Source organism: Podarcis vaucheri (assembly GCF_965113315.1).
Source record: "Podarcis vaucheri genome assembly, chromosome: 16".
Classification (NCBI taxonomy): Eukaryota; Metazoa; Chordata; class Lepidosauria; order Squamata; family Lacertidae; genus Podarcis; species Podarcis vaucheri.
This window is the reverse complement of record NC_138754.1, coordinates 3,284,434-3,298,208: the sequence shown is the minus strand read 5'-3', so window position 1 is coordinate 3,298,208 and position 13,775 is coordinate 3,284,434. Positions and strand designations below refer to the sequence as shown.

At 47.5% G+C, this 13,775-nt stretch overlaps 1 protein-coding gene across 2 annotated transcripts in view; it reads right to left on the bottom strand.

Annotated features, from left to right (window-relative positions):
- The window catches only part of LOC309520457 (methanethiol oxidase-like), a 31,744-nt gene that overhangs the window by 5,140 nt on the left and 12,829 nt on the right, over nucleotides 1–13,775 (bottom strand). For both annotated transcript variants that reach the window (XM_082202286.1, XM_082202285.1), the window contains exons 4-9: nucleotides 13,346–13,531; nucleotides 9,078–9,198; nucleotides 5,487–5,669; nucleotides 4,834–5,012; nucleotides 1,842–1,920; nucleotides 315–436 (exon numbers count right to left, since the gene is read on the bottom strand). In XM_082202286.1, coding sequence (XP_082058412.1) covers nucleotides 315–436; nucleotides 1,842–1,920; nucleotides 4,834–5,012; nucleotides 5,487–5,669; nucleotides 9,078–9,198; nucleotides 13,346–13,531 — 870 coding nt within the window. The remainder of the gene's footprint in view (nucleotides 1–314; nucleotides 437–1,841; nucleotides 1,921–4,833; nucleotides 5,013–5,486; nucleotides 5,670–9,077; nucleotides 9,199–13,345; nucleotides 13,532–13,775) is intronic.

Genomic DNA, 13,775 nt, shown 5'->3' with positions numbered 1-13,775 from the left:
TTTTAATGGCTGATGTTTTATCGTGTTTTTAATTTTCTGTTGGAAGCCACCCAGAGTGGGTGTGGAGAGCGGCCAGATGGGCAGGGTATGAGTAATAAATTATTATTATTATTATTATTATTATTATTATTATTATTATTATTATCATCATCATCATCATCATCATCATCATCATCATCATCATCCCTGAGGTGTAACTGAACCAAGGGTGTGGATGTGATAAGAATTCTGCGGTCATTTAGCCCAGTATCCTGTTTCCAACCGTGGTCAGCCGGAAGCTACAAAGTCTGGCAAGGGGTCAGGTGCTCTTTTACCTGGCCAACCAGTTTAGGGCAGAATGGGTTGGTGATGTCATACTGGCGGAGATCGCCATGCAGCCAGTTGCTCAAGTAGAGGAACCGGTCGTCCATCGAAATGAGGATGTCGGTGACGAAACCTGAAGGAGAAGAGGGCAGGTCAGCATTCGCTTTCTCTTATTCAATAATAATAATAATAATAATAATAATAATAATAATAATAATAATATAATAATAATAATAATAATAATAATAATAATAATAATTTATTTATATTCCGCCCTCCCCAGCCGAAGCCGGGCTCAGAGCGGCTAACAAGAGTAAAAATAACATATACATAAAATCACAATCAATTCATTGAAATACGTTCTAAAATCAATTCATTCTCAAATCAATTCAGAATCAAATTAATGGCAGCAGTTGGGCTAGAGTTCTATGAGGATTACTGAAGGAGGGGGTCAGACTGTGCCTTGGCCAAAGGCCTGGTGGAACAGCTCTGTCTTGCAGGAAAGATGTCAAGTCCCACAGGGCCCTAGTCTCTTGTGACAGAGCGTTCCACCAGATCGGGGCCACAGCTGAAAAGGCCCTGGCTCTGGTCAAGGCCAGTCTAGTTTCCCTGTGACCCGGGACCTCAAAGATGTATTTATTTGAAGACCGCAAGGTCCTCCGTGGGACATACCAGGAGAGGCGGTCCCGTAGGTACGAGGGTCCTAGGGCTTTAAATGTTAAAACCACTCCCTAGGTTATTTTCTGCCACACAGATTCAGAGACCACACCATTCATTGAAAGCACTTTTGATGCCACTTTAAGCAGTAATGGCTTCCTCTAGCCCCCAAAGGATTCTGGGAACTATAGCTTGTTGAGGGTGCTGAGAGTCGCCCGGAAGCTCCCAACTCAGAACTACAATTCCAGGCTGCCTTCAAGGGCTGCCCTGCGTGGAGCACATTGCAGTAGTCTAATCTAAGGGGTTCACAAAGCACAGAACGACAGCGACCGGTTCTCTGTCTTCCAGGAAGTGGCGCTAGCTGCCCTATTGCCCAAATCCGACGCTAGGTTTTACTCTTGGAACAGTGGCTGCTGGATTCAGTTGAAAGGAACGTGGAAAGTGAAATATACTCGGGAGTCGAGAGCGGATTTCATGCTCTTTATTCAGCTCGTAGTGGTGAGGAGGAATGGAAGTTCCCCCAAAATGTCTGCTTTATACACATTATTTACACAATGGGCCCCACATGATTGGCTAATTCCGGGATTCTCCTGTAGGCCAATCAGGTTGCGGATTCACTTCCACCTGGAGCTGGATTGGGTGGCTCCTGTGGACCAATCAGACTGCTGCATTCTGGATCCTATTGTTCTAGGACCAATCAGACTGCTGCATTCTGGATCCTATTGTTCTAGGACCAATCAGACTGCTGCATTCTGGATCCTATTGTTCTAGGACCAATCAGACTGCTGCATTCTGGATCCTATTGTTCTAGGACCAATCAGACTGCTGCATTCTGGATCCTATTCAACTCACCGGCCGCCCATTTCTCGTTCCTTACTCACCTGGCATTTCAGGAAAGTACCACCCGGACACCTTCTTGTTTGGAATCTGGATCACCTTTTCGGCCGCCCAGTCCCCGTCCTGCAGCAGAAAAGCATGTTGAGAAGGGGGATCCGCTGCGCCAAGACGCCGCAGCGTGGAGGGATCTCTGCTGAAGGGCCCAGACAGACGACTGTGTTCCTCCCCAACCCCTGGCTTTCGATTTCCTCCACTCAACCATCAGCCAGCATTCCTCGACCAATCTGCACACACAGCTCTGTTTTGGGATTCCCTTCCTGGGATTCACCACGAAGGAAGGTCTGCGCTCCTACAAACCTTGGGTATTCCTCTGAAACTGTTCCATCACAGGCAGTTCCATTTTTATCCCTCTTGTGCAAGGGACAGAATCCAAGAATCTTAAGAGCTGGAAGGGACCCACGGGCCATCTAGTCCAACCCCCTGACAGATGGCCACCCAACCTCTGCTTAAAAATCTCCAAGGAAGGTATATCTGAAGGTATATCCAGTATACCTGAAGGAGCGTCTGCACCCCCATCGTTCTGCCCAGACACTGAGGTCCAGCGCCGAGGGCCTTCTGGCGGTTCCCTCACTGCGAGAATCGAAGTCACAGGGAACCAGGCAGAGGGCCTTCTCGGTGGTGGCACCCGCCCTGTGGAACGCCCTCCCACCAAAGAGAAAAACAACTACCAGACTTTTAGATGACATCTGAAGGCAGCCCTGTTTAGGGAAGCTTTTAATGTTTGATGCATTACTGTATTTTAATATTTTAATATTTTGTTGGAAGCCGCCCAGAGTGGATGAGGAAGCCCAGCCAGATGGGCAATAAATTATTATTATTATTATTATTATTATTATTATTATTAAAGAGAGCCCACAACATCCCGAGGGAGACTGTTGCACTGTCAAACAGCTCTCACGGCCTGAAAGTTTTTCCATATTTTTAATTGGAATCTCCTTTCTCGTAACTTTAGTCCAGAGGTCGTCAAACTGAAGCCCGCGGGCCGGATACGGCCCACCAGATTCGTTAATCCGACCCACAAACCTTGCGGACTCTGCCGCCCGCTCGGTCAGTCCCCGCGCCACACATGCGCGGGACAGAAGCCTCCCTGCGTGGATACTGACTTCCGCGACGCGGCACGGCACAGCTTCTGATTGGCTGCAGGAAGCTCCGGCAGCCAATCAGAAGCAGCAGACACCTCTGGGCGCCATCCCTTCCTTCCAGCTGAGGCGGCTGAGCGGGAGGGAAGCACCAACGGCGCAGAGGCTACCTCCGCCGCCCAGGCAAGGCTCTGTGCCCTGCTGAGAAAGAGGATGCCAACGCTGCCGAAGACGAGGCAGTGTCAGCAGCTGTGGCATGAGTGGCATAGGCCGGGGGGGGGGCCTTTTGGGAGGGAGGTGCTTTAGGGAGGCGGTAGGTCCAGAGCAGTGCACGGAAATGCCGTTTAGCTTCCCGCCGGAGTGGTACCTATTTATCTACTTGCACTTGTGACGTGCTTTCGAACTGCTAGGTTGGCAGGAGGAGGGACCGAGCAACGGGAGCTCACCCCGTCACAGGGATTCAATCAATCAGTATCCTTTATTCGACTGATAGTCAAAAATAAAACACAATAATTATAAAGTATAACATCATCGGGGTACATAAATAAGGTAGGGCCACAGTACTAGATCTCTCACAAATAACCCACATCAAGACATTCAGTTATACGTTTCCAACGCTTGAGTGTCAGGAAAAGAAATTTAGCCACTGACAAAGTTGTTTTCCCAGAAGACTTATTTAGCAGATGTGCTGTCTGCTTTCCTCTTTGTCGGGAACTGAGCTGGGGTAAGTATGGAGTTATAAGATACTGTCTTAAATCGTTGTAGCTGGGACAGCTCAGTAAAATGTGCTCTGTGGATTCTACCTCACCCAATGCACAGTGGCATAATCTCTGGTCATATGGGACTCCTCCATATCTTCCCTTCAGAACCGCCGAGTCAAGAACATTCAGCCTAGCCACAGTAAATAGTCTGCGGTATTCCACGTAGTGGATATCCGCCAGGTAGCGAGCTGGAGCAGCCCGATACAACTGCTCCCCCAGAAATAACCCAGGTTTCACACGGGCTGTGTCCTCCTGTCTGGCAATATCCCCTAATCTTTGAGCGATCACCGCCTTTGCGTGGCTATACGTCATGGACTCTATATAGAGGGAGGACAACCCACACTTCTGCACTTCCTCCACCGTCGCGGGGATTCGAACCGCCGACCTTCTGATCGGCAAGCCCTAGGCTCTGTGGTTTAACCCACAGCGCTACCCCAGGTGATAAGTAAACAGTTATATTTTATTGCTCCTGTCTCACTTTCTGGCCCTGGGAATCTCTGGAGTTTGTCCTTCCTTTTTTCCTAGCAACCAGGAAGCATCCTTCCCCTGGTGGGTTCGTCTGAGGTCAGGCGCTCCCTAGAAGTTAATTTCTCCAAGTACTGCTAAAGGAGAAGTGTGGGCAGAGGATGCAGAATCCCTTCCCCAAATGGTATTTTATGCAAATCTGCGTCCTTATTCCCAAGTGAGTCGGAGGGCCCAATCCACCAACCGCTTAAAAAGGTAAAGGTAAAGGGACCCCTGACCGTTGGGTCCAGTCATGGCCGACTCTGGGGTTGTGACGCTCATCTCGCTTTATTGGCCAAGGGAGCCGGCGTACTGCTTCCGGGTCATGTGGCCAGCAGGACTAAGCCACTTCTGGCAAACCAGAGCAGCACACGGAAACGCCGTTGACCTTCCCGCTGGAGTGGTACCTATTTATCTACTTGCACTTTGACGTGCTTTCGAACTGCTAGGTTGGCAGGAGCAGGGACCGAACAACAGGAGCTCACCCCGTCGCGGGGATTCGAACCGCCGACCTTCTGATCAGCAAGTCCTAGGCTCAGTGGTTTAACCCATAGCACCACCCGCGTCCCTGTACCAGCTGCTTACTGGGCCCCCAAAGTCCTGTGGGCTCCCCTGCCCCCATTCATTCTAACCTCTGTCTTGAAGAAATGATGGATGGAACTCTGCAATGTGCAGCCCACCATTCCGTGGGCGGCATCGGGGTTATGTAGGAACCGGATTTCCAGCGGGGCGGAATCCTCTCCGACATCAATCTGCTGGATGAGGCAGTGAGTCGTCCAGTCCCAGACGTTCAGCCGACGCCCGTAGCGCTCTGCGGAGGAGCAAAACAAGGACAACATCAACCACAGAGGGTCCCTGGTCACGATCCTGCAACACCCAAGGAAACAGGCTGCTTGGGGTTTTTTAGCCCTCAGTGTCAGCCAGCAGTAAATCACACTGTGCAAGTTGGAGTTAACTCTCTATTAGCAAAAACACAATCTGACCCTCGGACCCCTGACTTCGCGACTCCTTGCTTCCTGACCCTCGGACCCCTGACTTCGCGACTTCTGGCTTCTGGACTCCCATTCCTGCTCCCACCCCGCCATCCTGCCCCCAGTCCCGACGTCCCCAGCCGGGACTTCGATCGCATGTGAACCGGACCGTGACACACTAGGGCTGGAATAAAGCCCCCTTCTCTGCTTTCTGAATCCACAAACCACTGTGATCTGAAGGTGGCCCTGAAATTGACCGCCTCAACAGCAGGTATTCCCCCCCACACACACCCCGTCTCAAACGAAGGATGTACCTTTCTTCAGATCCTCTGGGTTCAAACCGTTCACAAAGTACTTGGGCACTCCCCACTCGGTGCTGATCATGACATTGTGCCTGGGCTGGTACCAGAAGTCGTAGCCTTGCGGGGGCTCGTCCCCCGGCCGCTCCCAGGTCCCTTTCACTTCCCAGGTCTCCGCGTCAATAAGGATGAATCCGCCTGGAGTCACAACAACAACAACTGTTCTCAGAAAGCGACATATTTACGGAGAGAAGTGATTTGGGTTGAGGTCATTGCAGTTAGCAGGGTGCAAATTAATTCAAGCAGGCATGGGGAGGCACACATTTGTGTGTGTGTGAAGACTGGGGTAGGGTGCAAGGATGTGAATAGATGCTAGGAGACAATATATTTATTTGATATTAATAAATATGATAATGATATATTTATACCACGTCCATCTGGCTGGGTTTCCGCAGCCACTCTGGGCAGCTCCCAACAGAATATTAAAAACACGATAAAACATCAAACATTGAAAACTTCCCTGAACAGGGCTGTCTTCAAATGTTTTCTAAAAGTCAGGTAGTTGTTTATTTCCTTGACATCTGTTTGGAGGGTGTTCCACAGGGAGCACCACTACTGAGAAGGCCCTCTGCCTGGTTCCCTGTAACCTCACTTCTCGCAGTGAGAGAACTGCCAGAAGGCCCTCGGAGCTGGACCTCAGTGTCCGGGCTGAACGATGGGGGTGGAGACGTTCCTTCAGATATACTGGACTGAGGCTGTTTAGGACTTAGGAGTATAGCATCTAGATCAAGGGAAGTAATAGTGCCACTGTATTCTGCTCTGGTCAGACCTCACCTGGAGTACTGTGTCCAGTTCTGGGCACCACAATTCAAGGAGGACACTGACAAACTGGAACGTGTCCAGAGGAGGGCAACCAAAATGGTCAAAGGCCTGGAAACGATGCCTTATGAGGAACGGCTAAGGGAGCTGGGCATGTTTAGCCTGGAGAAGAGGAGGTTAAGGGGGGATATGATAGCCATGTTCAAATATATAAAAGGAGGTCACATAGAGGAGGGAGAAAGGTTGTTTTCTGCTGCTCCAGAGAAGCGGACACGGAGCAATGGATCCAAACTACAAGAAAGAAGATTCCACCTAAACATTAGGAAGAACTTCCTGACAGTAAGAGCTGTTCGACAGTGGAATTTGCTGCCAAGGAGTGTGGTGGAGTCTCCTACTTTGGAAGTCTTTAAGCAGAGGCTTGACAACCATATGTCAGGAGTGCTCTGATGGTGTTTCCTGCTTGGCAGGGGGTTGGACTCAATGGCCCTTGTGGTCTCTTCCAACTCTATTCTATGATTCTATGACTTTAAAGGTCAGCACCAACTCTTTGAATTGTGCTTGGAAACATACTGGGAGCCAATGTAGGTCTTTCAGGACGGGGGTTATATGGTCTCGGCAGCCGCTCCCAGTCCCCAGTCTAGCTATTATTATCCTTCCTTCCTCATGTCTGTTGTTCAGCAGAGTGCATCCCTTTGCAGCTTAGAAGGGGAGCTTATATAGGCTGGTTTTAAGCTTTTAGTTTAAATACAGTGGTACCTCGGGTTACAGACGCTTCAGGTTACAGACTCCGCTAACCCAGAAATATTACCTCGGGCTAAGAACTTTGCTTCAAGATGAGAACAGAAATCGTGCGGCGGCAGCAGGAGGCCCCATTGGCTAAAGTGGTGCTTCAGGTTAAGAACGGACCTCCAGAACGAATTAAGTTCTTAATCCAGGATGTACTGTGGGTATCCCACACTGAGGAGTCTGTGGCCCTCCAGATATGGCTAGATTTCAACTCCCATCATCCTTCCTGATCATTGGCAATGGTGGCTGGGGGGCGATGGGAGTTAACATCAGGAAAGACCTGCTGGGTCAAGCCAAAGAGATCCCACTGGTCCAGGGCTGGGAATCACAGCTGGAGAGAGGGTTCTCGTGCCCAGCTCCTGCTTTGGGGTTTTCCACTGGGGTGTCTCTCTGGGAGGGCTGGATTAAGACCGTTAGAGGCCCCAAACACTTAAAGACTTTGGTAGAATGGATAAGAACCTTATGCACTTGGCTAAGACTTAACAACTCGCCGGTTGGACTACTTTCCCTGATGCTTCTTGACAAATTCCAATCTAGCTGGTTGAAGGGCATTCTCAGAAAACTGGCCACATATGGTCTCTCCCCAGAGTATTTATTAAGTTTAGAAGGGGGAAGGGCCAAGAACATAATCAAAGAAAGACTTAGGGACATTGAAACCCAAAATGACTTTAACCAACTTCCGATAACTTATAAACTTCTATACAACTCCCAAAGGCCCCATCTAGCAAACTATCTCAAAGTTCTAGACAACGCTAAACACCGATGGGCATTTTCCAGGGCCCGCTTTAACGCTCTCCCTTCAGCTCTTCTAGAGGGAAGATACAATAAAATACCGATCAAACAAAGATTATGTCCCTGTAACAGCAATGAAATCGAAACCATTGGGCATGTCATCTTATACTGCCCATTATATCGAGACTCAAGAAAAGAGCTGATCGAGCTGATTCTGAGGAAAATACCTCGTAGTACAGACGACACCTATATCAGACACCTCTTAGCTGACAAAGAGCCCGAAATTAACAGGTCCGTGGCAAAGTACTGTTACATTGCAACAAGAATAAGATGAGCAATGATGTCTACAAAGGAGTTCAAACTGTAAACATCGAAAGAATGATAATAAACAGTAGCGACTCCTGAATTGAATTTTAAAAACTTAAAACTCGAAACCTGGTCATAAATATAGGCACCAATTCTGAGAATTGGCCATATTTTTACTGCTACTTGTAGCACAATACTACTCTTAATGTCATATTTTATAAATTGCTTCCTGGTCACTGACCGTATTAAAGATATTTGATTTGACTTTGGTGCCTCCATATATATCTCTAATTCAAAATATAAACCATAAAATAAAAAAATAATATTATATGTGTGTGGGAGGTTTTTTGGTGGAACCTGATTCACAATACGGTCCATAGTAAATCTGGTAATGGAAAATTTCTGTGGTTCTCCTCTCCCCTCGATGCCCTTATTTCGTTGAATGGTTAATCCAGCCCTGGCCACTGCGAGAAGAGAATGCTAGACTGGATGAGCCCCGCTTTGGCCTGATCCAGCGGCAGGGCTATCCTCATGTTTCTATACTATTCTTACAGGGTCTCTGGGTGCAGAATGCAGTGCTGGCGAGGCCCCAGCCACTCACGATCTAAATATTTGCCCGGAGGCATCTATAAACATATATCTTGGTTCTCAAACACCTTGATACCTGGACGTTTTGGCTCCTGAACACTGCAAACCTGGAAGTGTTTCGGTTTGCGAACGTTTTGTGGAAACTGAATGTCCGAAGCGGCTTTGAGTGCATGAAGCTTCTGCAGCCAATCGGAAAGCTGTGTCTTGGTTTTCGAACGGTTTTGGGAGTCGAAGGGACTTCCAGAATGGATTAACTTTGACAGCCAAGGTACGACTGTAGTAGCATATGCCAACTGCATATACATTTTGCACCATGGGGCTCTGCCTCCCACGCCCTTTAAGTCCCAAGTGACACACAAACAGAGCTGTCCATACCTTTCCCATTGCCAAGCGTGTCGGCCAAAGCGCTGATCATCACCTCTCCGCTGCCCAGGCAGTGGGAGGTGTGTGGGAAAGTCAAGTTGCACTTCTCAAAGACTTCCCTGGGCTCAATAACCTGCGAGGAGAGTCAGGGAGAGAAATAAGTTTCTGGTGTGATTATTCATCCTGTTCTTTACACAAAAGCACTTTTTTCTTAAAATCCAGGATTCAGCACACCCACAGATCAAACTCCAAAGGTCGTCACCAGTGAGGGCTGTGATGTGATTAAAATGATCTTTCTCAGTGGATCATGTGAGTTTTGCTGAACTCACCAGTTCTTAATTGATCCATGTTCTATAAAGATTTGTTTTTTCTCAGAGAAACTTATTCTTTTGTTGGCTCTTTTCTCCTTATAAAACCTGTCTCATTTCTCTCCCAGATCCTTCATCTTTCGCTACTTTAGTTGCGTGGACACAACACATTTATATCACATTACTTCCGCCAAAGAACACTGGGGACTGTAGTTTATTATGGATGCTTGGAATTATAGCATCATGAGGGGTAATCAACAGTTCCCAGGATTCTTAAAGGAAGTCACTTGCTTTAGATATATGGTGAGTTTCTCTGTTATTTCAATTCTTGAGGTTGCGTGCTTGACTTGTTCAGAGTAGACCTATTGAAATTACAAGACAACTAATTTAAGTACATTAATTTCTGATTAGAATTTAGATACCGACTTTGTACTCAATTTACTTCCCATTTGCATACACACACACACACACACACACATATGTATATGTATAAAAACTGCAATATAAAGTCTTGTTTCTAATACATTCATTTGAATTTTAAGGCATCGTTAAGAGGTGTGGTAACTCAAATCTGTTCTTTTTTGACACGTTCGTCCGCTTTCTGTCTGTCCTCTGTTTTCCTGGTCTAGATCACCAGGAAAACCGTATCAATTTACCCCTTCCTGGGCATGTTTACCTTTAATGCCCAATCTATTTCTGCTCTCACGATCTCGACTGCATCCTCTGAAAACATTTTAAACATCCCCCGCCAAAGCCAACATTTTTAATGGGAGGGGACCACCTCTGCTGATCGTGGCTCAATATCATCTACTCTAATTACAGTTTCCGGGCGTAATTGCTTTTGTACGAATTATGAATCATTCTCCTCCTCCTCCTACTCGGATGAAGCCTATTCTTGGCTTCTGCAACGCAACAAACTTTTTTTACTCCAGCCAATAATGGAGCGAGCCAAAGGTGTTTTTCTGGGTCAGCAAAATATTACCTATGCGCCTCCCCTAATTTGTACTCTTCTTTTCATCAGAAAGCAAATCACAAGGGTGGCTTCTTCCCCTCATTTGGTCTCATTAAAAGCGATCCTGTCTTAAGTGCTCATTTCCATTTTATTCATTGGTTAGCCTCTTTGACGTGGGGCATAATAACTGGATCGTCCAGGGGTGGGAACCTCAGGAGAATAATGCGGCCCTCTATTTGTGTGGGATGTGATATATAAGTAGCAGACAAGTACAACATTCCTTGTTTTCCTAGAGTGGACATGCAAAGGGGATGTTTGTTCCAGCCGGTCGAAAACTTCCTGTTTCCTCCTGGCCTGGAGCATCCTTCCTTTTGCATGTGACCAGAGGTGGGCGTGACCTTACCTGTGCAGGTAGCAAAAGCACATGGGCACACAGCCCCCCTCCCTTCTTCTCCATCCTACTTTTGTCGTGTGAACTGCAGTGACTTCCAGTTTGCAGTCACTGGGATTAACCCCCTATATGGGGTAGATCCATATGTACATATTTATAACTAAGTCTGCCTTCAGGGATCCAACTGTGAACTGATGGTGTGAGTAAACGTCTTTTATATACGTTACACAAGATTGTGGCGTGTTTATTTTTTTAAATAATAATAAAAAATTATTTATACCACGCCCTTCCCGGTTCAGAAATCCGGGCTCAGGGTGGCTAACAAGAAATTTAAAATTTAAAATTTAAAACAGCATAAAATACGGTATAAAAAATGAATAACAAATCAAAAATCAATTTAGGGGGGAAATCCATCCAATAAACATTAGATGATCACCAGGGCTAGCTGGCTAAATTAGTCCTATTTGGGCCAGCGAGGAGACCAGGGGAGAATTAGCTGTGGGATCCCAGAGCGGGTAATCTTCATAAAAAGGCATGGGGGAGGGAAAGGGGATATAAGGGAACTTACCAGGAACGTAATATTGAGAGGCTTAAACGAGCCTGCAACCAGCTATCTGCTCTGCGTTTAAAAGGGGAATGTAAAACTCTGCTAAGTTATAGAACTTGCTAGCGCAAGTTAGAAAGGATATTAAGAAACAATATATCCTCTCCTATCTCCCTGAAGATTCCCACAATTTGGCCCTCAGAGGTCTCCCCAGGCCAGAACCCCTCCTGACCCTCCCCACACCCTTCTTGAATCTTTCACCTGACTGCAATGTGTGCTTGAACCCTGACCAGGCCTGAATGGAGGACAGAGAGGGGCGTGTGCAGGAATCCACCTACTTTACATAGGCCTAATTTGCATCTGTTGCTCCTCCCACTTTTGCCTCTGACCCCGCCCACCGCTGGCACGCTGCCCACGGGAGGGTTGCCCGGGAAAAGTCTGATACATTGCCATTCTCCATCCAGGCAAGCAAGCTCAGCCGGCGAGACTTTTAATTTCAGGGTCATGGGTTTGAGTCCTACGTTGGGCCAAAATATTTCTGGATTGCAGGGGGGTCAGGCTAGATGACCCTCAGGGTCCCTCCCGACAGTTCTAAGATTCTGTGATTCGACGCCTCATCAGAGTCCAGGGATCCATCCCAGCCAGGCAAAAACTCAAGGAGGACGCAAAGGTGAGCGAGTTAGAGGTGTGGCCTGAGAAGAAGGGGCGTGGCTTAGGAGGGGCGTCGCCTGGAGAGAGTCCCGAAGGCCAGACAGAGAGGTCTGGAGGGCCGCATCTGGCTTCCACCCCAGCATTCACCATCCCTGTGTTCTAAACCTTCCACTGCCATCCTCAGGACATTTCAACACACATCGCGAATGCCATTAATATGGCAGCACCCACACTTTGGAACTCCCTATGGATAATTATAATAATAATAATTTATTATTTATACCCCGCCCATCTGGCTGCATTTCCCCAGCCACTCTGAGCGGCTTCCAATCAAGTGTTAAAAGTAATACAGTATTAAATATTAAAAACTTCCCTAAACAGAGCTGCCTTCAGATGTCTTTTAAAGATAGGATAGCTACTTATTTCCTTCACATCTGAAGGGTGTTCCACAGGGTGGGCGCCACCACCGAGAAGGCCCTCTGCCTGGTTCCCTGTAACCTCACTTCTCGCAATGAGGGAACCGCCAGAAAGCCCTTGGCGCTGGACCTCAGTGTCCGGGCAGAACGATGGGGGTGGAGACGCTCCTTCAGGTATACTGGACCGAGGCCCTTTAGGGCTTTAAAGGTCAGCACCAACACTTTGAATTGTGCTCGGAAACGTACTGGGAGCCAATGCAGATCTCTCAGGACCGGTGTTATGTGGTCCCGGTTTATGTGGATGTCAGAGAGGGGCTTTCGCTGCCCTCTTTGACGTCTGCTAAGAACATCCCCCCCCCCCAGAAACGCAGGATGTTGACTTGTGTCTTCACCTGGTTTTAAGTTTAGCATTGAATGTAATTTGTAAAAAGAAAATGTTTTAAATCAGTGGTTCTCGAAGGGCGTGCCACGCTGTTGCGGCAGGAGAGGATGGTAGGTGTGGCAGGAATATTCAAGGGTAATCAGTGTTACATTTTGGGAATGATTGAAATGTTCTTAGGTGACTGCTGTGCTGTTTTATACTTTCTCAAAGTTCGATGAACACACACAGTAGTTTTGTTCTTCTGCGTTACAAATCAAGCATGGCTAAGAGTTGTTTCTTTTCATTTTCCATTGTATTCCTTATCAATTAAAAAATTGTTGTGCTGCCAGCGAATTTCTGAAAGTGTGGCCTAGAGAGAAAGGTTTGAGAACCACTGTTTTAAATATTTGTTTTTAACTGTTTTTCATTGGTGTTTTTTTTTCTGAAGGGTCCTGAAGACATCATTCATTTATTTCATAATATTTAGGTAAAAAGAATAAAAAAGAATAAAACTGCGGTAAAACCGCGAGAGGTGGGGCACCTAAATATTATGAAATAAATGAATGATATCTTCAGGACCCTTCCGCTTCATCCACCCTCCCCACACTCTACCCAAGCCTAGCTCAGTCCTGCTCCTTTGAGAGAAGGAAGACGTACTTTGAACATCCGGGGGGCTCGCAGGTCCGTCCCCGTATCCACTATGTAAATGCGGGAAGACCCCAGGCTGGGAAGGACTAGGCGGTTACGCTTCTTGCTGGTGTCTCCGAAGCAGCTGCTGCAGGCGTTCCACCCGGTGTGATGAAGCTCATCGTCGATATACAGCATGGGAAGGCGATGGATCACCTATTGGGAAGACGGGAGAGTAAGGTAAGACTTCTGGGTGAGGTGGGGGGGGCAGATGTCCACCCCTCTGCCCAAAGCGCTTCCATGTGCGTCTCATTTCCAAAAGTGCAAACTGAATAGGTTTCCCTTGAAATGTGAACTGAATTCATTTTTGTCTTCCATCCTTTGCTCATTGCATAGCTGTGCCCTCGCTGCCGACTGAGGCAGCTTGCTCACTTTGCCTAACAATCGGGCTGGCCCCTGC